At 52.6% G+C, this 22747-nt stretch overlaps 2 protein-coding genes across 4 annotated transcripts in view; both read right to left on the bottom strand.

Moving 5' to 3' along the window:
* TPST2 (tyrosylprotein sulfotransferase 2) overlaps positions 1-4695 on the bottom strand; it is a 43031-nt gene extending 38336 nt beyond the window's left edge. Inside the window, exon 1 of the mRNA XM_028528626.2 lies at positions 4594-4695. The gene's annotated coding sequence lies outside the window, so the exon portion shown is untranslated. The remainder of the gene's footprint in view (positions 1-4593) is intronic.
* A 6033-nt stretch (positions 4696-10728) lies between these two features.
* Positions 10729-21755, bottom strand: CRYBB1 (crystallin beta B1). 3 transcript variants are annotated; one of them, XM_028527989.2, is made up of 6 exons: positions 21686-21755; positions 20022-20196; positions 18676-18794; positions 14878-15010; positions 12212-12354; positions 10729-11002 (listed from the first exon to the last, which is right to left on the bottom strand). In XM_028527989.2, exons 2-6 carry the CDS (start codon positions 20175-20177, stop codon positions 10819-10821), a joined length of 735 nt encoding a protein of 244 aa, XP_028383790.1. In that variant the 5' UTR covers positions 20178-20196; positions 21686-21755; the 3' UTR covers positions 10729-10818. The 3 variants fall into 3 exon arrangements, with proteins under 3 accessions (XP_028383790.1, XP_035870836.1, XP_035870837.1); XM_036014943.1 differs by having other exon boundaries at positions 20022-20215; positions 21686-21745; XM_036014944.1 differs by having other exon boundaries at positions 20022-20208; positions 21686-21735.
* Between the last annotated feature and the right edge of the window lie 992 nt (positions 21756-22747).

The raw sequence follows: 22747 nt of genomic DNA on the forward strand, positions 1-22747 counted from the left end.
AAGAGAAGCGAGACATTGGAATTGCTCTCCAAAAAATATTTGACTGTTGGCTCCATTTAAAATAAAACACCACAGGTGCCAAACAAAAACCACCCTGTGAGTCGAAACCAGTGACTGGCAGCTAGCTTCTTTTCTAGCCCAACACACCCATTTCACAGAGGGGGAAACTGAGTCTCGAAGAGGGGAAGCACTTGCCCGGTGTGACCCAGTGTTTTTGGAGGAGCGCTGGGACTCCACGGCCCCCCAGCTCTCACCCACCCCCAACTGTTGATGGGAGTGTGGGAAGGGGAGGGAGTGGGGGGAAGGGGGAGATGGGAATCTCAACTTCACACGCGGAGACCCTGCTTGTTCTGTCCACCCAGGGAAGAGTGTGGACAAAGGGACAGGAATGAGCATTTATTAGCAACATACAATAATGTTATAACACACACAGTAATAATTAGACAACAGTGGGAAAATAACTGACATTTTCTGAGTTTTTTCTATGCGCTGGGCATCAGGACAGGGTGGCGATAGGGGGTAAGATGGTAGTTAACAGTGTAGACTCTGGATTTAAATCCCGTCTCTCCCACTGCCCAGCGGGGTGACTTTGCACAAATTACTTCACCTCTCTGTGCCTCAGCCTGTTCACCTCACAGGCTGTTGGGAGAACTGAATGCGTTCAAGTACATAAAAGGCCTTTATAATGACAGCTGGCTCTCAAAGAGACACACTCCAAAGTCCAAAGAGCCTGTCTGAGCAGGGCCCCCACATTTTGCCCGGTGGCCGGGTAGGTACTTTACCCCTATCCCCGCCTGCCCAACAACCCCAGGCGCTGGGTTGGATTTGCCCGCTGAGCCACAGATGAGAAAACTGATGCATAGGGAAGGCGGCCAATGGGCCCGGACACATGAACCCTAAAAGGAGCAGCGGGATTTTAATGCAGACGCAAGCCTCTGAGCAGGCAGCCACTGAGCCCACCTTCTGGCCACAGCAGCCTGGGTGAAACGTCTGGTTGCCTCGAGAATCCACTTGGCAAAAGCCGGATACCCGGATACCCCGTCTTGCTGCCTGCCATCTGAGCACAGGACAACACGTGGCTCCGCCCCAGGCTCCAGCCCCACCCTCCAAGGTCCTCCCCCGCAATTCCCGGTACTTGGCTCAACTCTAGAGATACTCTGAATGAATCATTCCCAGGAATCCTCCCTCCTCAGGCCATAGCCCGGGGGGAAGGATACCTGAGAAGGGGTGTGGTAAGGGATGGCACCCCAGAACTTTCTCTGGAGAGGCCTCAAACTGGGCCAATGTGTTTACAGAGAGCAAGGGGTCTCGCGGGCAGCACAACAGGTGGAGAGTGGGGAGACCAGGAGCTGTGGCTACCCAGACAAGCTTCCACAATGCCACATGGCCAATACCAGCCAGCAGGCCACATCTGGGCTTTCAAATCACTAATCCTGGCCACGTGTAAACTGCCCCTCTTTCTACAAATGGACCCACAAAGTAACACTGGTAACAGCCTATGACAGCCTGTCTCCCTGCTCATCCGCCTGCATCCATGCTGGCTCAGCCCATGCCCATTCCCCAGCGGGGCACACTGAGGCCCAGAGAGGGGCGTTGCCTAGTCTCCTCAAAGCCGTTTCCAGTTCCTCAGGCTCCCCAGTGCTTCCTGCACAGGGACTTGGGATTTAAAAAGGCAAGGGAGGAAAAGTAGACACAAATGAATAAAAGCAGGAGAGGCTAGATGGAGCCGCCAGAAGGCCTGGTCTCAAGTGTCTCACTGAAGCCACTCGATGGCCACCAGGAAAGTTAAACTTCAGATGAGCACGGGGGGCCAGCATGGGGCAGGACCAGATTCCCTTCTGAAGCCAAGGGACAGGCCTTCCCTGTGGGTCGCAGCCTAGGAAACCCAAGGGTCTCCCTGGCCTCTAGGATCAGCAGCTCTCAAGGGGACCCTCCATCGGCCTGGGGTGTGAAGATCCAAGCAGTTTACACTTTCCTCGGCCCCGCCCGCAGGTTCCTAACAGGAACCACCAGGCCCTGTGCAGGTCCTAGGGTGGGCGCTGGGAGGCCCTGGGCTCCTCACTGCCTCCTCGTGTCCCGCCCAGGGCCTGGGTGAATACCCTCGGCAAGCATTTGTCACTGTTACAGGAAGGACAAACTGCACACACACCTCAGGCTACGCGAAGCGCCGGACAGGCTTGACCTGTTTCCCTGACTGATGGTCGCAGAGATGTTGCTGGTGACCTGCAGGGCACTCCCTGTTCCGCTAATGAGGCCCTTGAATTCACATGTATGAGAAGATCATTTATAACTTAGTGTATCAGAGCCAGGGATTTTAAAAGATTATAACTACTTCAGAGAAGACTCAAATTTATGTAAGATTATCAGAACCCTCCTATGCTGCTTTGGAAAACAAAGAGTTACCATGTGACCCAGCAATTCCACTCCTAGGGCTCTACCCTGGAGGATTGAAAACGTACGTCCTTAGACATGAATGTTCACAGCAGCATGATTCATAATAGCAAACGAGTAGAAGTTACCCAAATGTCCATCAACTAATAAAGGATAGAAACAACTGTGGTCTACCCACACAACGGAATATTATTCACGTATAAAAAGTAACAAAGTGCTGACTGGTGTGGCTCAGTTGGTTGGGCATCCTCCCTCCCACAAAGCAAAAGGTCGCCAGTTCCATTCCTGGTGAGGGCACATGCCTGGGTTGCAGTTTTGATAGCCGTTTGGGGCATGTACAAGAGGCAATGGATCAATGTTTCTCTCTCACATGGATACTCCTCTCCCTCTCTTTCTCTCTCCCTTCCCCTCTCCCTAGATATAAATAAAAATCTATCAAAAAATTAATGAAATACTGAAAAAAGGGAAGTACTGATACTATCACATGGATGAACCGGTCACAAAAGGCCACGCAAGGCATGGTTCCATCTACAGGAAATGCCCAGCACGGGCAAATACATGAGACAGGAAGTAGATTTGTGGTTGCCGGGGTATGGGGAAGGAGGGAATGAGAAGTGACTGCTGACGGTCCCAGGGTTTCTTTTTCGGGGATGAAACTGTTCTAGAATGAGATGAAATGTTCTAGACTTAGATGGTTGCCCAACTCTGAATATCCTAAGAACTACTGAACTGAATACTTTAAAATGTGAATTGTGTGGGATATGAATTCTATCTCAATAAAGCTGCCATAAAACCAATCACATGAGGTTTTCAAACATAAGGTGATAGAAACCTACCTATTGAGTACAATATGGGGTATGATGGGGTAAAATGGTTAACAACTGAACCCAATATTGCACTTATGGAAACTGAGGCTGGGGGAGAAAGAATGACTCACCCAGGCCACATCACGACTCAACCAGAGTGAACCATACCTAAATCTGCCCGAATCCAGACACTTGGCCTAACCACCAAGACACCGGGCTGGAATGAAAGGATATGAGGCGGGGTATGCAAGGGCTGTCCACCGCCCAGTGTGGGAGGCAGACCTGCAAGGAAATTGGTAAGTAAGGTCAAGGCCCAGCTACCTCTTTGGGGTTCAAAACAGGAAACACCCAACAATGCCTGGGGAATACCAAGGAAAGCTTCCAGGACAGGGTGCCAAGAAAGGAGGCTTCCGAAGGATGAGGAGATTTGTCCAGCCCCGTCTCCAATATCCCTACAGGACCAAAAACCAGGAGGTCTTACGGTGAGTTTAAGCTCTGCCACATCCCAGCTGTAGGACCTAGGACCACGGACAGGTGACCTATCCGAGCCTGAGTTTCCCCATCTGTAAGAGCCGAAGGGGCAGGGTGATAGGCACAGTGCTTTCTAAGGCCTGCTGAATCAAGGGGTTCTCACTCTTCCTCCCAAGGGCAAGGACCTTTGCGTACTTTCCCACACAGTAATAAAGACTGCCAGGTCAGGCGTGCCCAGCCTCGGTGACCCTCCTAGTCCCGGCTTTATGAGGCACCTTCTGTCCACCTCACCCTGATAGGGGGAGGTTGCCAGGAGTCGGGATTCTCTGGCCAAAATTCTCCCCACTCCTCCCATGTGACCCCCAAGTTCATGAGGGTCTCCCTTACCCCATGTTCTCGACGCGCCCGTCTCCCGCAAGCAATAGCCACCTCCCAATGACCCCACTTTTGATACGCCTCGCCTCGTAACTCCGCGACCGCTGCAAGTTAACTTGCACGAGCCCCCCTGTCCGTCCTGGCGCCCGCCTGGGGGTCCCCGCAGCCGGGGAAAGGTCCCAAGACTCGGATGGCGGTGACACGCCGCGCTCCCCCAACTCCCCGCCCTCCGCCACACACACACAGATACACACACAAACACACTGAGCGCCTCCCGGGTGCAGAGTACAAAGCGGGACGCACGGGAATTGGACTGGGTCTCTGCCGCACCACGCGGAAAGCGCTAGGAGCGCCGGCGGGTGGGGATCTTCGACCCAAGCGCCCGCGTTGCCTTCCTTGCCTGCACCCAGCCCCGGAGCCCCGGCAGCCGCGCCGGGCCCGGGAGACACCGTGAGGGCCGAGGGCTCCCCAGGGCCCGAGGCCGACAGGCGAACGGCCCCCTGCCGGTGGCTGCTGCCGAGGCTCCCTGCGCCGCCCCAGGGCCACCTACCGTGCGGAAGCGCAGCTAAGCGGCCCGAGCGACCAGCGAGCGACTCCCGGCTCGCCAGCCGCCTGGGCCGGGGTAGGCAGGGGAGGCACCCGCGCGGGGGGCGGGGCCACAGCGCCGTGACGTCGCTCCGGGGCGGGCCCGGAGAAGCCACGCCCACGACTTCTTCCCCCAGCTCCCGCCGGCCCGCCTCCAGGCTGCGCGGTGGGGAGGTGCCCGGGGAGGTGCCCCCGGAGGTGACCCCGACCCGGAAGCCTTGGTCTGATTGCTGGCTTACTCCCAGCACCAGCGCTCACCGTTTTTTACCTCCTGAGGAAGCTCTGTGTAAGAGACGTTCCCTTCTGTCTGCAAGCAAGGAGTAGAATGATCTCCAAGAAGTGGTGTAAGACGAGAAAACTAGACTAGAACCTGAGCAGGGTGCATTTACGCTACCTTTAGTATAAAATAAAGAAAAAAGAGAGAGGGAATATTCATATATATTTAAATATATGAGAGATTCTCAAGGAGGAGATGATTTTCCCCTGCCCCCTTTACCTACAGGGACACTTGGCAATACCGAAGACATTTTCCGTTGTCTTAATTGGGGGGTGGAGGGGCTTGTCATCTAGTGGGTAGAGGCCTGGGATGCTACATGTCCCGCGATGAACAGGACAACCCCCTTCCCCCATCCAACCTAAAATGTAGATTGTTCTGAGTTTGAGAAACCCCAATATATGTGAATAAAATAAAACTTCGGGCCGGTAGATCTCAGCTCAGCCTAACATATTTAATGTCTCTTCGCCTCTGTTTCTCCTTCTATAAAATGGGCATATAATTGATCTGTGTGTGCATAAATGCGTATGCACCGAATACCTGAAGGAAGGAGAGGCTTACTTTTCACTGAAAACCTTTGTTGTTTGTTCTGTTTGAATTTTTAATTTTTACTGTACATCTATATTAACTATTTAAAATAAGTATTAGTAATAGTTACAACCATAGCAACAAACATTTTATATCTATATGAAAATCACCTGTTAGGCTCCAGGCATTGTTTTAAATGCTTTATATTTATACATTTAAACCTTTGATAGCCTTGTGTTAGGTCTATTATCATCCTCATCCTACAGCTAAGGAAATCAAGGCATACAGATGCTAAGTTGCAAGTTCCGCCATAGCTCATACATTGACTCATTCATATGTCCAATAAATAGAGCCCGCCATGCAGAAAGTGCTGGAACTGACAAAATGGAATATCCCCTGCCCTCATGGAGCTGGCCATGAATGGTCTGGAATCAATAGACCAATATCATCTAGTGTTGATTGTGCACATATTAGAGGTTTTGTATGACTAGCTGCATTGGAGCCCTGCTGGGTGTTTTGTAATGTTCCTTTGTGGGTGGAGAAATAGAGATCGAGGGAGGGAAGAGGCCTGAGTAAGGCATTTCCTGGGCACCCTGTGCAGGGGGCACTGGGAGTCAGCAGGTACCGGGAGGACTAGGGCCCTGTGTCCAAGTGGGGGAAGCTGGACCCTCCAACAAGCACTGGGGAGTTGGGAACCTAGTGGGTTAACCCAGTCCAGGAAGGGAGGGGGTGGGGTTTATACTGTGCCTTACACTGAGGCCTGAAACATGGATGAGGGTTTACAGAACAGTACGCCAGTGACAGGCACCCAGAGGTGCAAAGTTTCAGCAGGAAGGCCCTTTGTTGTGGGGGCTTGCATAAATTAAAGAGTAGTCAGGATGTGGGGGAGGGATGAGAGGATGTCAGAGCGGTCTGCAGGGGTTGGATGCTGCAGGGTTTCCTGGGCTCTGGGGAGGAGTCAGCGCTTCATCTTGCAGCAAGGGACAGGTAGAAGGTGTTCAACAGGGAAAAGACGTGGTTATCTTTGCTTCCTACAAAGATGCTTTTGGCTGCTGCACGGTGGAGGACAGGCAGGGAGACTGCTTCCGAGGCTGTTGAAATACTCCAGGGAAGCCTGGCTGACCCAGGGAAGGAGCATCCATTTCCAGAGCTGTTTGGAAGACAGAATTGGCAGATCTTTTGCAGGGCTAAGGAAGGGGACCAGAATGATCTCCTGGTTTTTAGGCTGGGCCTTATCCTTTCAGCCCCCCAGCTCAGCAAACCCATTTGGGCCTCAGGCTGGCTGCCTTGAGGACACCTAACAGCACCCCCAGAACATCTTGATGGGACAGACACTGGAATCTGATGTGACTTTGAAGGCAGATGAAAGAGCTCATTCCTGTCTGCTCCCCCACTCTGTAAGCAGCTGGGCAGGGCCTCTACTCTTTTCCCCCAACCTGTATCCCCAGCATCCAGAGAAACCTGGCACCTGGGAGGTGGTAAGTCACTATTTGTTCAAAGCAGGAAGAATGGCGCTGGCCAGCATGGCTCAGTTGGTTGAGCATGTTGTTGTCCTGGAACGGGAAGGGCTGCTGATTCCATTCCCAGTCAGGGCGCATGCCTGGGTTGCAGGCCGGTCCCCCGTTGGGGTGCATGCAAGAGGAAACCAATTGATGTTTCTCTCCCTCCCTGTCCCTCTCCCTCCCCCTCTCTTTAAAGATAAATAAATAAAATCTTAAAAAAAAATGATCACATGAAAAAAAATTTCCTAAGCAGGAAGAATAAATGTGGCGTAAGACACACATTGATTCTAAAACTCCTTCCAGCTCTGACATCTGAGAAGATGATACTGATGATGGGCTTGCTGTGCTCCCAGCACCTTGTAAGGATTATATTCAAGCTGACCATTTATTTACCCCTTCCTACAACCTGCTATGGTTTTATTGTCACCACTCCCATTTTACAGATGAGGGAACAGAGTTTCCATTAGGCAACCTGACTTGACCGAGAGCAACAGCTGGTAAATGTCAGGGCAGGGATGCAAACTTCGTACAGTGATGGAAGCAGGTGTCACAGCCCTGGGCAGGAAGCCAAGGCAGAGAGAGGGTCAGGTGCCCCCCTCCTGCTGGAAGGATGGAGGGTTACCACGCCTAGCTGAGTACCCAGGTTTCACAAAGCACTCTGATCAGGGGTATCGGATCCAGGTGACTGGCTGTCATGGCAACACAGCTCTAAAGAGATGCTCACCTGTCTGGAATCTCCTCAGGGCACCCTGGCACCATGCCTCTTTCCCAAAACTCAGCTGCTGTGTGTCCAGCATCTGGTGCTGAGACAAAAGGGATCATGCCTCTGGGTTGTCCTCCCCCTCATACAGCCTGCCCCTTGAACACACACTGCTGGCTTTGTGTCCATATCTTAATGCCCAAAAGACTGGGTTGCCTCCTGTTGCCATGGACAGAAGACGGTGTCCCATAACCAAGGTGCTTGTCTTCCCAAAGGCCTGCGACTCAGAGACTCACGAGCTGGGATCCAGCAATGAAACACAGGGACACCCCAGCTCGTCCAGCATTGCATTCTGAAGCCTGTGTTTAGGGCAAATAATGCAGAGTCAAAACCAGTGCTGAGGGGCCCCGGAGAAAGCTGTGAACAGCGTGGCTCCTTGGTCAAGTTCAGCTCCACTGGTCACCTCCAATATCGTGCCCAACTCAAAGTTTCAGTTTTGAGGCAAAAAAAAAAATGTGACACCTTTTAAGCTCTGAAATTCTGCCTCAGGTGGTGAGAGACTCACATTTCAAGAGGCGTGTTGAAACTGGGACCCGCAAAGGGAACAACAGGTCCTGTTGAACTGTAATGTCTCCCTCCCTCCTAGCCTTTCTACGCGTCATTTTCCTCTATGTGGTTCTTTTTATCTTTGTTATTTATTTTTTCTTGTACTTTTAGTAACTTCTCTGTTTTTTATTGCATGCTTTGTTTATTCATAAATGTGTTAGCAGAAGTTAAATAAACGTAATCACTTTGTTATTTTCTTCCAGTTGTTGTTTGCCCAGTGTACGAGTCCTGTGTCAGCAATGCGAATATGCACATTTTCCCATCTAACACCCTTGAGAAAAGAACGCTATTGACAACTTTGAGATGAAAGTCATCCAGATTGAGACTATGAATGAATGTAAAGAGGTTTTAGGATGAACTTAACTGATACATTTCTATTATGTTTCCCTTTTATCGGACTCACAAGATGAATACACCAAAAACAAAATGGCTATGTGTAAAGAAGTCCAAAATAGTTTTTCAACATGTATGGAATACAAATTGTAAGTGATCAGAGAACAGTTGTGTTTGATCGGCATGGATAGTATTTCTCTTTGTCTTTCTTGAGGCATAAAATCAGGGGGCATCTTGCCACCAGTGAGGTCTTAGCGCCGAGGAAACACGGACGCCAGGTTCGAGCGGCTCAGGCTGTAAGGCTGGGCTCCTCGACAGCAGAGTTTCAGAGCTGCAGACACAGACCTTAGGGACTGAGGATGGGAATCTACGTAGCTTGACTCCGAAATCCAAGAACTGTGGACGCTTGGAGATACATTACAGAATCTGGAAGAACTGTGGAATATCGGAACCGCAGAATCCCACCATCAGAATCTCGGGGCTGGGTGGCCATTTGAGCTGTCATCTTATAGACAAGAAGAATACAGCCCAGGAAATAGAAGTGATTTGCCCGGCACTGCGGCTCCTAACAGTAGATCAGGGCTAATACGGGTATCTCTTGCTTCCTGCCCAGGAATCCCATCTTCTAGGCCAAGACAGGACAACCTTCCTTCTAACACAAGCTGCGGGGCAAATTGGAGGGTGGAGGCGGGGGAGCTAGGGTGGGAGGGAGAGGGAGAATGCGTGGGCCGGATGGAAAGACCTTCGAGGTCAGGCAGTACCTCTACTTCGAAGCTCAGCAAAACCACAGAGCGGTGTCAGGAGGCCCCGTCTTGTTTTCCAGCTTCATCTCCTGCCTCACTCAGCATCCCCTTCGCACCTGCTTCCTCTCACTCCACAACCACCCAGCCACAGCTTCCACCTCGGTAAGCTTCGCCTGGGCCGGCCACAAGCGCTCCCAGTCTCCGTGCCTTTGCCCACGGTGCTCCTGGGGGCCCAAGGTCAGTCGTTCAAGTTGAGCACAGCACAGGGGGCCACGTCCACACTGCAGGCATCACAGGTCTATCTATACCAGTCATGTCTGGTAGACGGCAATCGAATGTCTTCGGGAAAGGACATCTTTTATAGCATCAGCGGGTACCCCGCTCTTTGCTCTGCCTGGGATATCCTCCGCCTCCCCCTTCTCCACTAAGCAAGCTCCTGCTCCATCCTTCAAGGCCTCCTTCACCTATCCCCTCTCCCCCACGAAGATAACCATGGAAACACCTCCCCCAGGCTTCCCGCATGGATTAAAGGTTAATGACATCAATCAATGCTAACTGGTGACACGGGAGTCAATATTGCCCGGTGTACATTTCTAAAAAGTAGGGCATGTACCATTTGCAGTGGGAGACATGATTCTAGGTGGAATTTGGACCCAGGATCAAATAACACTGAATCAGATACAAGAAAACAATGCTCTTTTCAATCACCTTTGATAAAATCAGGGAGAAAAATCTTAGTTTGGTGCAAACCCGTCTCTCATCCCTCTGACACTGTTAATCACCCATTTTGTCAAAGAGCGAGCAGGTTGCAGGCTGAGCCTCCCTCAGGCAGTGGCGTCTGTTGAGAACTCTCTACTTGGCCTTCTTTAAATTGTATTTATTTATAAGGTTGCTTTGTATCTGTGGCATATGATGCTGATTTTCCACTTCCCATAGCGGTATAAAGTCTTATTTACAAATCAAGGCATATAAGTGGAAGATAGTAAGTCTATTTAAATAAAAATGTTAAGTAAATAACAAAACAGGTGGTAAGGCGAGAGGGCGAAAAAACATGAGAATGGTGCGTGAGGACGTAGAGTTTGAAAACACAGATTTGTTGGGGAACGCAGCCCCGGAGCCGGGCTGTCTGGGCTCAGTTCTCCACACAGCGCTGGCTGTGTGACCGTGGGCACGCCACTCCCCCTCTCTGAGCCTCGATTTCCTCACTTGTTAAGTGGGGATAAGTATAATACCAGCCTCCTAGAGTAGTTCAAAAGATATACCAAGAGCATGTGTGTAGAGAACTTTGCAGGGCTTGCCATTTATTATTATTGTTGTTGTTGTTATTATTATTATTTGAGACTGGCGAAGGCACATGCTGGCAACGGTGAGGTAACTCCAGGCACACATCTGGTCACAGACTCAGGAGACATTCTGGCTTTAGGAACTTTTATTTGCATGAGAAATAGGGGGAAAGCGAACCTGAGGAAGGGGTGAGAGGAGGGACAAGCAGTGGAACATGGACTCATTTGGGGGGCTCCGCAGCCAGGACTGGGAAGCAGCCCTCGCGATGCCACTGCCTGTCCCGCAGGCGGCGCACCGCCTGCATCTGGGGCTGGAAGGCCCCCCACTCGTTCCAGTGCCGGAAGTCACCAGGCTCCAGGAGGTACTGGTACCCGCGGTAGCCAGGATACTGATAGCCTACCCAGCTGCGGGGGCGGAGGAAGCAAGAAGGACTGTGTAGAGATGGCCAGCCTCATTGTCCGCCATCCAAACTCCTGCCTGGACCACCCAGTCCTCCATGTCTCCCTGCAGTCTCCGCTAGAAAGTGGGGATGGCCACCTTGCAAGGTCTGGTTCCAGTATGAGCCCCCTCACATAAGCCTCTGACCTGTCCTCCACTCCAGCACACCTCCCCAGAAACCGCCCTTCCTCCTGTGGCCTCCTGTGTAGACCATGTCACAGACACACGTGGGTCTCCCTGCTAGGCTGAGGAAGGCCCCCAACAACAGGAACTGAGCTTTATTCATCCCTTCCTCCCCGGTGTGCCTAGCACAGTGCCTGCCTCCTACCAGGCACTGCTTAGTACATTTCTGATGACTTCAATGCAGGGATGTGAGTTTCAGGGAAGAAGAAATGAACAAGAAAAAGGCCGGGGCCCTGACAGTTTTACAGCAGCTCAGCAAGAGTCTGCGGTAGAGAGGTAGAAGCCTTACATTTACCTGGAGGAGACCCGGGGTGTCTGGCCTGGTTGCTTGGGGACAGGGGTGGATAAAATGACCTCCTTTGGGCATCTAACCCTCCCCCATTTTCCCCACAGACATGGGATCACAGGGCTCTGTTTAGAACGTTTCAAATACTGAAAGTTCAGAGCTGAAAGAGCCCCTTCACATCAAGGAGTTTCGTGTACCCGTTGTATAAATAGCAACACTGAGGTACAGAGAGGGGCACGGGGTTCCCCCAGGTTTCACAACAGATCTGGGCAGAGTCGAGTCTCTCTGATGACACAGTCTCCTCTCTCAGAAGTCATTCTGCTCATTGCCCCAGGGGCTCTGGATTTCTCTGAACCTCTTTCTCCCCAGAGCCACCCACACTCATCTGTGCACCAACTCTGCCCCCTCCACTCAGTCATTCTTTTAATCCCAATACGGGTTTAGAAGCCCCTATTGTCTCCATCTCCCCGCTTTCTAGACGCTGTTGTCAGGTTTGTTTACACCGACTTGTAACTCATCAAAGAATGACTCCGTCTCCCTGAGGAGTAAAGTTCTGTTGGTGGAAATCCCGCCACCGGCACTGGCAGGACTAGAAAGAGGCCGTGGCCTTTCCCACGTGTTTGATGTTGCATTGTCTAAAGGGCACGGACGCCAAGTCTGCCTGTGCTTGAAGCAGGGGCTGAGCGTCTGGCAGGAGGACACTTACGTTCCGCTGGAGACCCTCACGCTGCCCACGCGGTCGCAGAAGCCATAGACCCAGAGACTGGGCACGTCATCCTCCTGGATCTCCATGGTGTTGCCCTTGAAGTTGGCTCCTTCAAACAGGCAGATCTTGTGCTCCTGGGAGTCCTGGGGAAGAAGAGGCCGAGTCAGGCATGGGAAGTATGAACGGGGCAAAGAGAAGCAGCTTAGTTTGGGCCCCCGGGACGTGGAGAGTCTGCTCAGGCCACCTCGGGGCTCTCCCAGGATGGCTGCTGTCCAGCCTGGAAGGGCCGCCCTCACCTGTGAGAACAGCTGCCAGCCTCTGCTTCATGGGGTTGTCATGAGGGTTAAATGAGTTGATACACACAGAGCACTTAGCACAATGCCTAGCGCACCTTCAGAATTCTTGTTTGTTATTTTTATGACTACAGTCAGGATGCAGAGGCTCGGAGATGTAAGTTCTTGATTAATGTCGCGCAGCCAGCAAGGGGCAAACCCTTTTAGAGACGCATTTTATTTCTCCTGTCCGATTTGGTATCCCTCTCCCCTCCATTCCCTCTGGCTGATTTTTTCTTTTTTATCCTCATCCAATTACATTTTTTTTTCATTGCTTTTAGAGAGACAGGAAAGGCGGGGTGGGGGGAGAGAGGGAGAGAGAGAGAGACGTCAATATTAGAGAGAAACATCAATTGGTTGCCTTTTGTATGTGCCCCAACTGAGGACCGCACCCACAACCTAGGTGTGTCCTGACCCAGAACTGAATCTGCAACCTTTCGGTGTATGGGAGACGATGCTCAGGGACTGAGCCACCTGGCCAGGGCCATACACCTAGTTCTCCTAGCTTCAGAAAGTTTGTGCTCACTGTTCCCTGGAAGGCTTCTCCACCGCTCTGCACATGGCTGACTCAATGTCCATCCTTCAGGAGCTGTCTTCTCTGATCACCCCCTGCGCACTCCTCCCCCACAACATCAGACCTCCAGTCCCTCCCTTCCGCTCTCCTAGCACGCTCACTGCATGGTCCCTGTGCAGCGCGGACCACAGTGGTTTGTCATAACAGATTGATTTCCACGATAAGGTTTCAATAGCTGCCTCCCACGAAGTCAGGGACCATGCCTGTCCTGTGCAGAGCTGCAGCCGGAGCCTCTCACAGAGCCCAGCGGAAACAGATCAACCAATAGTGTTCAGACGCATGACTGTAAGTGGAAGATGGTTGGCTTAGAGATCCTTCTAGCTATCCAGTAGAGGAGGCTGGGAAGGAGACAGGGAAGTGAGTGTGGAGGGAGCTGGCGATGTCCAGGGGCAGAGATGAAGGTGGCCCACGGCAGGATGGAGGCAGAGATAAAGGACCAGTTTAACCTGACCAGTGGCTCTCGGCCCTGCTGCACAGTCCGCCTGGGGGCATGACGGAGGGAGCAGGGCCTGCATCCTAGTCCCAGAGACTTGGATTTCATCAGTCTGGGGAGGGGTCCAGGCATTGGGAATTTTTTCTAATAATATATTTGACTTAAGGAAATACGTCCAAAATACTATACTTTTAATTGGTAACCAATATAATAATGTAAATGAGATAGTTTACATTCTTATTTTGCTTCTTCCTATGTCTTCAACGTCTGGTGTGTGTGTGCTACATGTACAGCATGTATCCCATTGGCCTGGCCCAGACGTAACCGTTCAGCAGCCACATACGACTACTACTGCCCACTGCACCAAACAGCAGGGCTGTAGGAGCCACTGCAAGTGCCCTGGCTGATGGCCCTTCCAAAAAACTCCCTTGACCTAGATTGCCATCTAAAGGCCCTTCCATGATAGAAAGATACATCTATGAATTCTTACAAAGGGTCCATTATAAAGGCTGATCATTCAGCCTCCAATTCTGAGAAAAACGTTAGAAACCATCTGGTTGAATAATCCGTTAAGATAAGTCGGGTGGTGCCCGAAGAGCTGGCTGTTGGCCTCACAGGGGGCCACCCATGAAAATTCTCTGGGAAAATTCCATCCGGGGAGGCACAAGTGGGTTACCATGAGAAATTGGGTGCTGGTGAGTGAAGACGTGGTTGGTCGATGAGTCACAGTCAACACACTTCTGGAGAAACTGTGAATGGCTTAGGGACAACTCCACCTACCTTGGCTTTGAGTCTTCTTTCAGTCATACTATTTAACTTAGTTAAATATCATCAAAGGGCTAGTTCAGCACATTGCCTTCTCATTGAGAAGTTCCGGGTGCCTTTCCACAACACCCCTCTTCTCAGCCACGGCACAGGTTTCCACCTGCACGCTGGATGTTTTGAATGGACACCTGGATGTTCAAAGCTCCCCAGGAGGGTCTCCTGTGCAGCCAGGAATTGGAAACATTCCACACGCGGAATCAAGGAAGGCACTGTGGTTTCTAGCTCCAACCCCTGGGAGGTTGGGTCCCCTCTTGCTAGCAGCAGGGAAGGAAACAAATGGATTTCATGTTTCTCATTTGCCCAGGGCCCCAAACTGGGGCTGGACACATCAGAGAGGCCTTAGGATGCTCTCCTTGGACAACTCACAGGTCTCCACACCTCCCTGCTCACCATTCCCTCCTTCTTTCCCTTGCTCACTCCCATTTGCTTGCTTGCTGTCAGACCTCAGACTTGCCCCGGCCCTCCCCACCGATGCCCCAGGCCCCGTCCAGGAGCCACTCACCATCCTGACGGGGCGGAAGGACATGAGCCGGTCGCTGCGGTAGCTGCTGGACCAGGTGTCCCAGCGTGGGTACTCGCCCTTCTCCAGGACGAACATCTCCCCCTGGAAGTTGGACTGCTCAAAGGCGACCCAGCTGGATGCGAGAGAGATGGGGAGGGTGAGGAGGGCCAGGAGGGGCAAAGGCGGAAAGGAGAGGAAGTGTTAGCAGAAGCCCCTCGCCCACTGGCAAGGTAGCCCCCAAGGCCAGCGGTTGGATTCCAGTCTACGCCACTTATTGGCTTTGTGGCCATAGGCAAGTGGCTTATGGAAACTGAGCCCTAATTTCTTCATCTAATACCCCCTATTTTCCTGGAGTTGGAGAAGGATTAAACGAGACAACATGTATAATTAAGTGAGAAAAAGTTCCCCCAGATGTAGGATTCGCTCATGATTTGAGTACTAGGAGGACCGGGTGTAAGAGACCACATAAGAAGACGTTTTCCTTTGAAACCTGATCACAGACAGCCGAGTCTCTACTGGGTGCCAAATGTGCCGTTGACGCTAATCTCCGTCTTTGTAGCAAAGGGAGAGCCGGCTCTGGCCCGAGCACAGGGCCCCGCGCAGACAACAGTGAGACAGCGCTGCTCTGTGCTCATCGTGGTCATTTTTACGGACCCCTTTCACTTACAGCAAGAGACACCAGCTTTCCGTCTGTGGAAATGATGTGCAGGTTCTTTTAAAATATATTTATTTCTGTTTAAAAGGGTCCTTTTAAATGAAATATATTAAATAGAAGTTGTTCTCCAGGTAGAGAGGAAAGGGGAAAATTGATACAGGCGATTAAATCATTGGTTCAGTAAAGACTGACCCAGCAGTCCTGGCCATGGGGCTCAGCTGGTTAGAGCATCATGCCCGATACGCTGAGGCTGCAGGTTCGATCTCCGGTGAGGGCAGCAGGGCGAATACAAGATCCAACCAATGAATGCATGGATAAGTGGAACAACAAATCAGTGTCTCTCTGTCTCTCTCCCTTCCTCTCTCTCTAAAAATCAATACAAACCAATACAAAAGACTGGCCTGGTGTACAGAAGGCACTCAGTAATTGGTATGCAGGCAGTAGAAGGGAAATGACAGATAATAATGTCCACCTCTCAGACACTGTGAGAATTAGATGCGATTGTGTATATGAAGGTGTTCGTTCCTCAACAAAAACTGACTACAAGCTGGAAGACAGGTGGGGGCTTTGCCTGCTTTTTTCCTTTCTGGAGCCTGATTAAGGAAGGGAGGTTGTATCAGAAGGACCAGGGATTCTGGGGGAGATGGGAGGATCCCCATTTCATTGATGAGAAGGCTGAGACTAAGGGACCCCTTGACCTTTGCTCTTTATGTGTTCTCAGGAACAAAAGAGGACGCTGACACCAGTGTCATGTCCCTGGGGGCCGCTGGGACCTTCCTCTACCCAAGGAGACAGGGAGACAGGGTGGAGAGGTGGCTACCACCATGGCTGAAACAGAATGTGTCCCAGGAGCCCCCAGTCTTGTCTGAGGAATGAGCCAACCCCTACGGGAGTGACAGGATTGAAGATGTAGACTTATCCTTCCAGAACGGAGTTGAATGGGAGGATAAGCCCTGCATGGTCTAGAGTAGGTAAGAAAAAGAGGGAGGTATGGATGGATGGATGTATGGATGGATGGATGGAAGGATGGATAGATGGATGGATGAATGGATGAATTGATAGTTGAATGAATGGGTAGATGAATGGGTGAGTAAGTGGGTAGGTGGGTAATGGATACATGAATGGATGGGAGTGCATTGATGGATGGATGGATGTATTGAAGGATGGACGGATGTATTGATGGATGGACAAATGGCTGCATGATGGAGAATGGACGGGAGGAAGGAGTGGTAAGCAGATGGATGAATAAATGGGTGGAGAATAAACGGATAGATGGATGGATACATAGGTGGATGGCAAAGGGATCCTTGGAAGACGGTGCCAGGCAGGAGTGAAGGGCACAGACTCTGGAAACAGAGCCCTGAGCTCTAATCCCAGCTCATCACTTATTTTCTGCATGAATCTGGGCAAGTCCCTTAAACTCGTCTCGTAAGCCTCAGTGAGAGAGGAAATGACTGCATCTACCTTGTCAGGATGTTGTGAGGGTCTAAAAAAGGAATCTACAAAACAAGTCCAGCACAGAGAAAGCACAATAAATCGTGCATTTTATGACTGAAGAGCAAGGGAAACTCCCGGAGGGCCGGGCTCAGGGAGAGGCAGACACTGACGCGGTCTTGCCACACTGCCTGCTTCCCCCAGCCGCCCCGTCCTCTTTGTGGTGCCCAGGGAGGACCGCTACATGAGCAAGAAATGTTTGATGCTTATTTCAGTGCCTTTTCTCATCTCCTATGGCTCATTTGAGCCTTGGGAGCAAGGAAAGAGCTAAGGTAGGAATCTTAATTTACAGATCTGGAAACTGAGGCTTGGAGGGGTTGTCACACGATGGTGGCAGGTGGAGGTCTCCTAGGCTTCACGCAGGCAGGCCCCTGTGCCGAGGTCACGCCTCTCCTCCCTTCCCCCGCCAGCCTCATCGTCTCCGACCTTTTCCCCCACCATCGTTTTCCCTCATCTCTGGTGGTCCGGACACAGACCAGGGGCCCTGGACCACAGGCTCTGTTCCTTCTCCATCAGACACAGCCCGGGGACATGCACTGAAGACCAGCTGTGGCTTTGTTTGAGGAGAAATACTTTGGGTTTGAATCATTGGCACTGAAAAAAGCTTACAAACTCAAACTGGCCACATCCGGCAGCTTCTGTCCCCAGCTGGGCTTTAGGAATGGGGGTGGAGCTGAGGCTGTGTTGACCACACTGGGGGTGGCGGCGGTTGCAGGATATAGAAATGTGCCCCCCCATCCCCTCACACTCAACCAGGGTGACTCAGCTATACTCACAGGGCCGTGGGGAAGGCTCATAATTATCCCTGTCCCTGCCCTGCTCGGGCGGGCATCCAGGACGTGCCAGCCCCAAGCTGCAAGATCTCCTTCAGGGTTTGGAAGAATTCAGCGGAGGGGAGTAGGGGCATCATTTCAGAGATGAGAACACTGAGGCTTAGAGACTGCGCAAGGTCTGGGGGACTTGTTCCACAGCTGTCTGAACTCAGAGCCCATCTCTGTTCTTAGTACTGCACAGACCCCCAGGATGCTGGACATCCAGGCTGACCATACCCCTTGGGGGTATGGGTTAGGGTTAGGGTTAGGCTTTTGGGCTGGGGAGACAAGCAGCAATGGGGCCACGTGGGTCTTGTTGTGTGTTCTCACTTCAGTCCACAGGGCTGAAGCTGGTACAGCCACTGCGTCTAAGGGAAAATTATTCCTGGGGGCCCGAGCCTCACTTTGCCCATCTGTCAAATGGGTATAAGAACAGTCCCTCCCTCAAACAGTGCTGTGCAATCTAGGTAAAGCCCTCAGTCCGTGCCTGACACCTAGTGGGTGCTCAACAGATATTTATTGTTACTCTTAGGGTTGCAATGGCCAGGAGAGGAGATAGCTGGGAGACACCGGCTCTTTGGTCTCCTGCCCTCGGTGAGGGGCGGGGCTCCTTCAGTACTAGAAGCAGTGTTGCTCTAAAGCCCAGAACCATGACCCGCCATCAGTGTGACGTTATGATAATCAAATCACCTCCTGAGCCTCAGCTGACACAAAGACTAGAAACAATATGTGTGTCTCTGCTAGCACAGAGCAGATGCCCGGTAAACGGTAGCTACTGCTGCTTTATTGTTATTTTACTCTGGCAGCAAGAGAGTTCCTCTCCCGCCTGACACTCACGGTCCAGAGGCGACGATGAGGCTGCGCACTCGGTCGAAGCCGCGGTCTCCCAGGTTCAAGCACTCCCCAGAGAATTCCACCCGATGGCCCTGGAAGTTCTCCTGCTCAAAGACCACCAGCTGGAGGAGAGAAGCCCCGAGCCCCGGGTGGGGTAGGGGCAGGGTGAGTGGAAAGGTGCACCTCCAAACTGGAGGAAAATGTATTCAGTCCCTCTATGAGTGAAAGCAGGTCATGTACAGATCCCAGGAGAGTGTGCCATGAGCCATGGCCTGTGAAATGACTCCATGGTCCCTCCCTCTACTTCTGAACTTAGCATCTGCACCATTGTTAGGAACTGATGGGTCTCCCTTCCAGGACTTTATCTTGGAAGGCACACCCTCTCCACCACACATCCCCATCCCAGAGCTCACGTTCCCTGTTCTGCCTCAGGCTCAGACATCACCTCCTCCAGGAAGCCTTCTCGGATGCCCTCTCTTTAGGTGAGCTTCGTTGAGTGCCCCCTACTGTGCTCACTCCATCACCAGCAATATGAGTAACACACCATACAAGTGACTGTCACACTCTGAAAAACCATACAGCTGCGAAGAGGAAATGGCCTCCAAGCAATGTGAAACAATATGGATGACTGTTGGGGACCTCAGAGTGAGTGAAAAACAAGGAAAAGCCCAGAATGACCACATATGGCATATTTCAACAAGCTGAAAACACATTAACAACAAATAAATACTTTTAAAGGAACAGCGCCTAAAATGCATTAACACGCCAGCAAAGCAAGCGGTGAACGGACGAGGTGAAGACGGCAGTTACCTTGAGCGGGGGAGGAGGGCGGTGGGCTGGTGGCGGCCATTTCCCTTAGAATTAGAGGATTTTTTTTTTTTAGCTTTTAATATGGGTGGTGGGTCTGTAGGTGCGCGTTACAAATGAAATAAAAATAAACCATCCGGTAAGAGACTAGGTAATAAAAGCCAGCCAGCGGGGACCACAGGAAAGCACGCGGGGGGCCAAAGGCGGGGAACCAGGTCTGTGCCGCTGGGGGGAAACCCACCAACCCAGCCCCCCGGGGGGCCTGTGTGAACGCCTTTGCTCTCCAGGAGGACGTGCGGCCTGAACTTGGGACAGTTTTCCGGAGGAGGGCCGGGGGGGCCACCCTGCTGACTTTAGAGAACCTCTGGCGACAGGTGTTTCCTGCCGCTGAGGCAGTCCCCTCTCTTCCCTTCTTCTGTTTCTCGCTTTCACAAACTCACAACACGTGCTCGTGCAGGGCAGAGACTGGCAGGAGGAGAGGAGGAGGGAGGGAGGAGGAAGCGTGGGGTGGAACGCAGTCACCCCACCCCCAAGGTCCTTACCCGGTAGCTCCCGGGAGGTAGTTCCCCTGCTTTGGCCGCGGGCTTGGGCGTGGATGCTGGGGCCGGGGCGGGGCCTGTGGGCGGGGCCCCTTTCCCCTTGCTATCCGGCCCTGGGTTCACCGCCGCTGGGGTCGAGGTCTTGGCAGGCTGAGACATGGCTCCCACCAGCAAACGCCTGTAAAGGCACCTTTGCCGAGGTTAATTCAGGGGTGGCACCCCGAAGCCTCCTCCCCACCCTCATACCCCCTGCCCCTGCATTTTTCAAGTGCCTTTCAACTCGTGTCTGATTTTCGCTTTCTAAACATAATCCTCGAAGTCTTCTGGCCTGACCTCCCTCCCCGAGCGAGAAGTTCCTGGCTGGGGAGCATGCGTGCCCGATATCACTTCCTCCAGGCCTTGAACCAGGCGTAGCCCTCCACCAGTCTTGCCTTTCCTTCCACCTGCCATGTTCAAACTGTGCACCGTAGTTTTTCACACCCTTTATCACACTTCTTTGCTCGTGCAGCTCCAATCTGCCTCACCAGGTTAATAACAGGAAGTCGCTTTTGGGTGCAGGGTAGGTGTGCCAGGCTCCGCTGGATGCAGTCACGGACTCATGGGTTCTCATCCTAACCCCGTGCTGCAGGTGCTGTCTCACCCGCTCTGAGCAGTCTGAGGCCCAGAGAGGGAAGCTGACCTGCCCAAGGCCACACAGCCACTAAGTGGCAGGACTCCAATTCCAGCTCCAGCGGCTGGGCCCAGCAGCAGGGTTGTGAGATGCTCTGCTGTTTACTTATTCTGATGTCTTCACCCTCTGTCCCCAGCACCTGGCTTAGCCCCCGACATGAAGGGGATTCTCGTCTAAGGTCTGTTCAGAGAGGGAATGGATGCCCCTTCCCGTCTCATTCCCCAAACTGCCGCTTCGAGTTCTCCGGGGAGGAGTGTGTGGGTGCAGACTCGGGCCTGGGACTGGGGAAGGAGGGAGGTCCCCAGAGGGTGTCTTCAGTGCACGTCCGGGTTCTAAAATGAGGATTGTGGCTGTGTAGGCGTTGGGTGGAGAGGGCTGTGGCCCGAATTTCAGTGGTTCCTTGTTGTTTTGGGGTCATGGATGCCTTTGAGTGTTTGGCAAATGCTTTGTCTTTGTCCCCATGGAGGGGAAAGCCCCCTTTCATTTTAGAGACAAACCCCAGGGATTTGAGGACCCCCTGACAATTCAGATTGAGACCCTGTGGTCCAGTGGATTGCAGGAGCCCCCCCACGTCCCCACCACCTGTCCCGGGGAAAGACTGTTATTACTCTGGAGAGCACTGCCCGCCGCGGGCAAGCCAGACATCTGGGCCACATCTGTGGCTTCCAGGCTCTTGCCTACCTCCCTGTGTCATTCTGTGAATCAACACTCCCTGGGCTGGTGGCCGGACTCATTTCTTCCTGGAGATATATTCCTGTTCATTTCCTCCCCACCCCACGCCTGTTTCTCCCTCCTCCAGCATCTTGCTTCCTTTGTATCTCTCTGCCCAGTCCTCTGTCTGTGCTTTATTACCGTGTGTTCTTCTCCCTCCCTCTCCCCGCTTTCCCTAATTACCTCCTCTCTCTAACTCTTCCGTAACTGCTCTCTCTGCCTCCCCCCTTCTCTGGCTCCTCTCTCTTCTCCCCTCCCCTTGAGCTCTCAGTGAATTCCCTCTTACCTGGGCACCTGTAACTTCCTGCGGGAGGACAGGCAGACAGACAGGTGGGTGCTGTGGGTCACCGGGGCCGACCCCCCACTTTATAGTCTGGCAGACACCAGGCCCTATAGTCTGTGGCACAAAGAGGGAGCTGGCTCAGCAGGCCCCGCGTGTGCAGCCAGGGTGGGGGTGGGGGGCCTGAGGCCGCCCCCTCCCTGGGTTAGTGCAGAGAGAAGCACTTTCCATTGTGAGCCCGGCACACACATCAGACACCCAGGTCAGCAGGGACGTCACCCCATCTCTCCCCGGCTGCCGCACTCGGAGACTCCAGCCCGGGGGCCTGTCGGGTCCCCAACAGCTGCCAACTTGGGAGCAGGGGAAAGGGGAGCCCCTGGCAAGCAGGAAACCTGGATTCGAATCCCGTCTCAGCCACTGTGTGCCGTGTGCCTTTCGGCAGGTCTCTGCTCTTCAGGGCCTCTGTGGCGGCTGGCCCCGCGTCCCTGCTGGACGCTGGACGGGAAAGAGGGCGATGATGAGCATTGGAGAGGGGGAGGTGGTTTGTGAAGGCGCGTGGGGTTGTAGCATCCACAGCGCCACTTACGGGGGCTTGCTGGGTGCTAGGCGCAACACCAAATGCCCGACCCATGTTATCTTGGTCAGTATCTAGGACAGCCCACCTTACTGGCACTTTCATTACACCCCTTTCACAGACGACCACAGCTTGGGCACGGAGAGGTCAGAGTCGGGAGTTGGCCCAGGTGGGGAGGCCTGCATGTTTCATTCTCATGATGTCCGACCTTGGCCCTGGCTTCATTTCCTGCTTCTAGACGGAGGGACAGGGCTGGAGGAATCTCTCTGTGCTCGGAGTGCTGACTATTTAACGCGCAGGCCGCAAACACAAGGCCTGCGGGCCGAATCCGGCCCTCCACCTTGTTTTATCAGGCCCTGCACCTCGTTTCTACCCTGTGGCAATGCCGAGCTCCTTACCCCTGGCCCCTAGTTAAGGAGTGGTTACATTTATACAGTCCTAAAATTACACTCAGCCCTTTGTAGGCAGGCAACCATGAGGCTGATGTGGTCTCT

This window comes from Phyllostomus discolor, chromosome 13 (genome assembly GCF_004126475.2).
Source record: "Phyllostomus discolor isolate MPI-MPIP mPhyDis1 chromosome 13, mPhyDis1.pri.v3, whole genome shotgun sequence".
NCBI classification, from domain to species: domain Eukaryota; kingdom Metazoa; phylum Chordata; class Mammalia; order Chiroptera; family Phyllostomidae; genus Phyllostomus; species Phyllostomus discolor.

Bases quoted from the DNA above. Each gene is read 5' to 3' on its own strand.
- CRYBB1 (XM_028527989.2), bottom strand. From the start codon at position 20,177: ATGTCTCAGCCTGCCAAGACCTCGACCCCAGCGGCGGTGAACCCAGGG. The intron at 15,011-18,675 runs GTGAGTGTCAGG...TCTCGCATCCAG, and splicing joins CTCATCGTCGCCTCTGGACC to CTGGGTCGCCTTTGAGCAGT. The intron at 12,355-14,877 runs GTGAGTGGCTCC...CTTCTTCCCCAG, and splicing joins CCTTCCGCCCCGTCAGGATG to GACTCCCAGGAGCACAAGAT.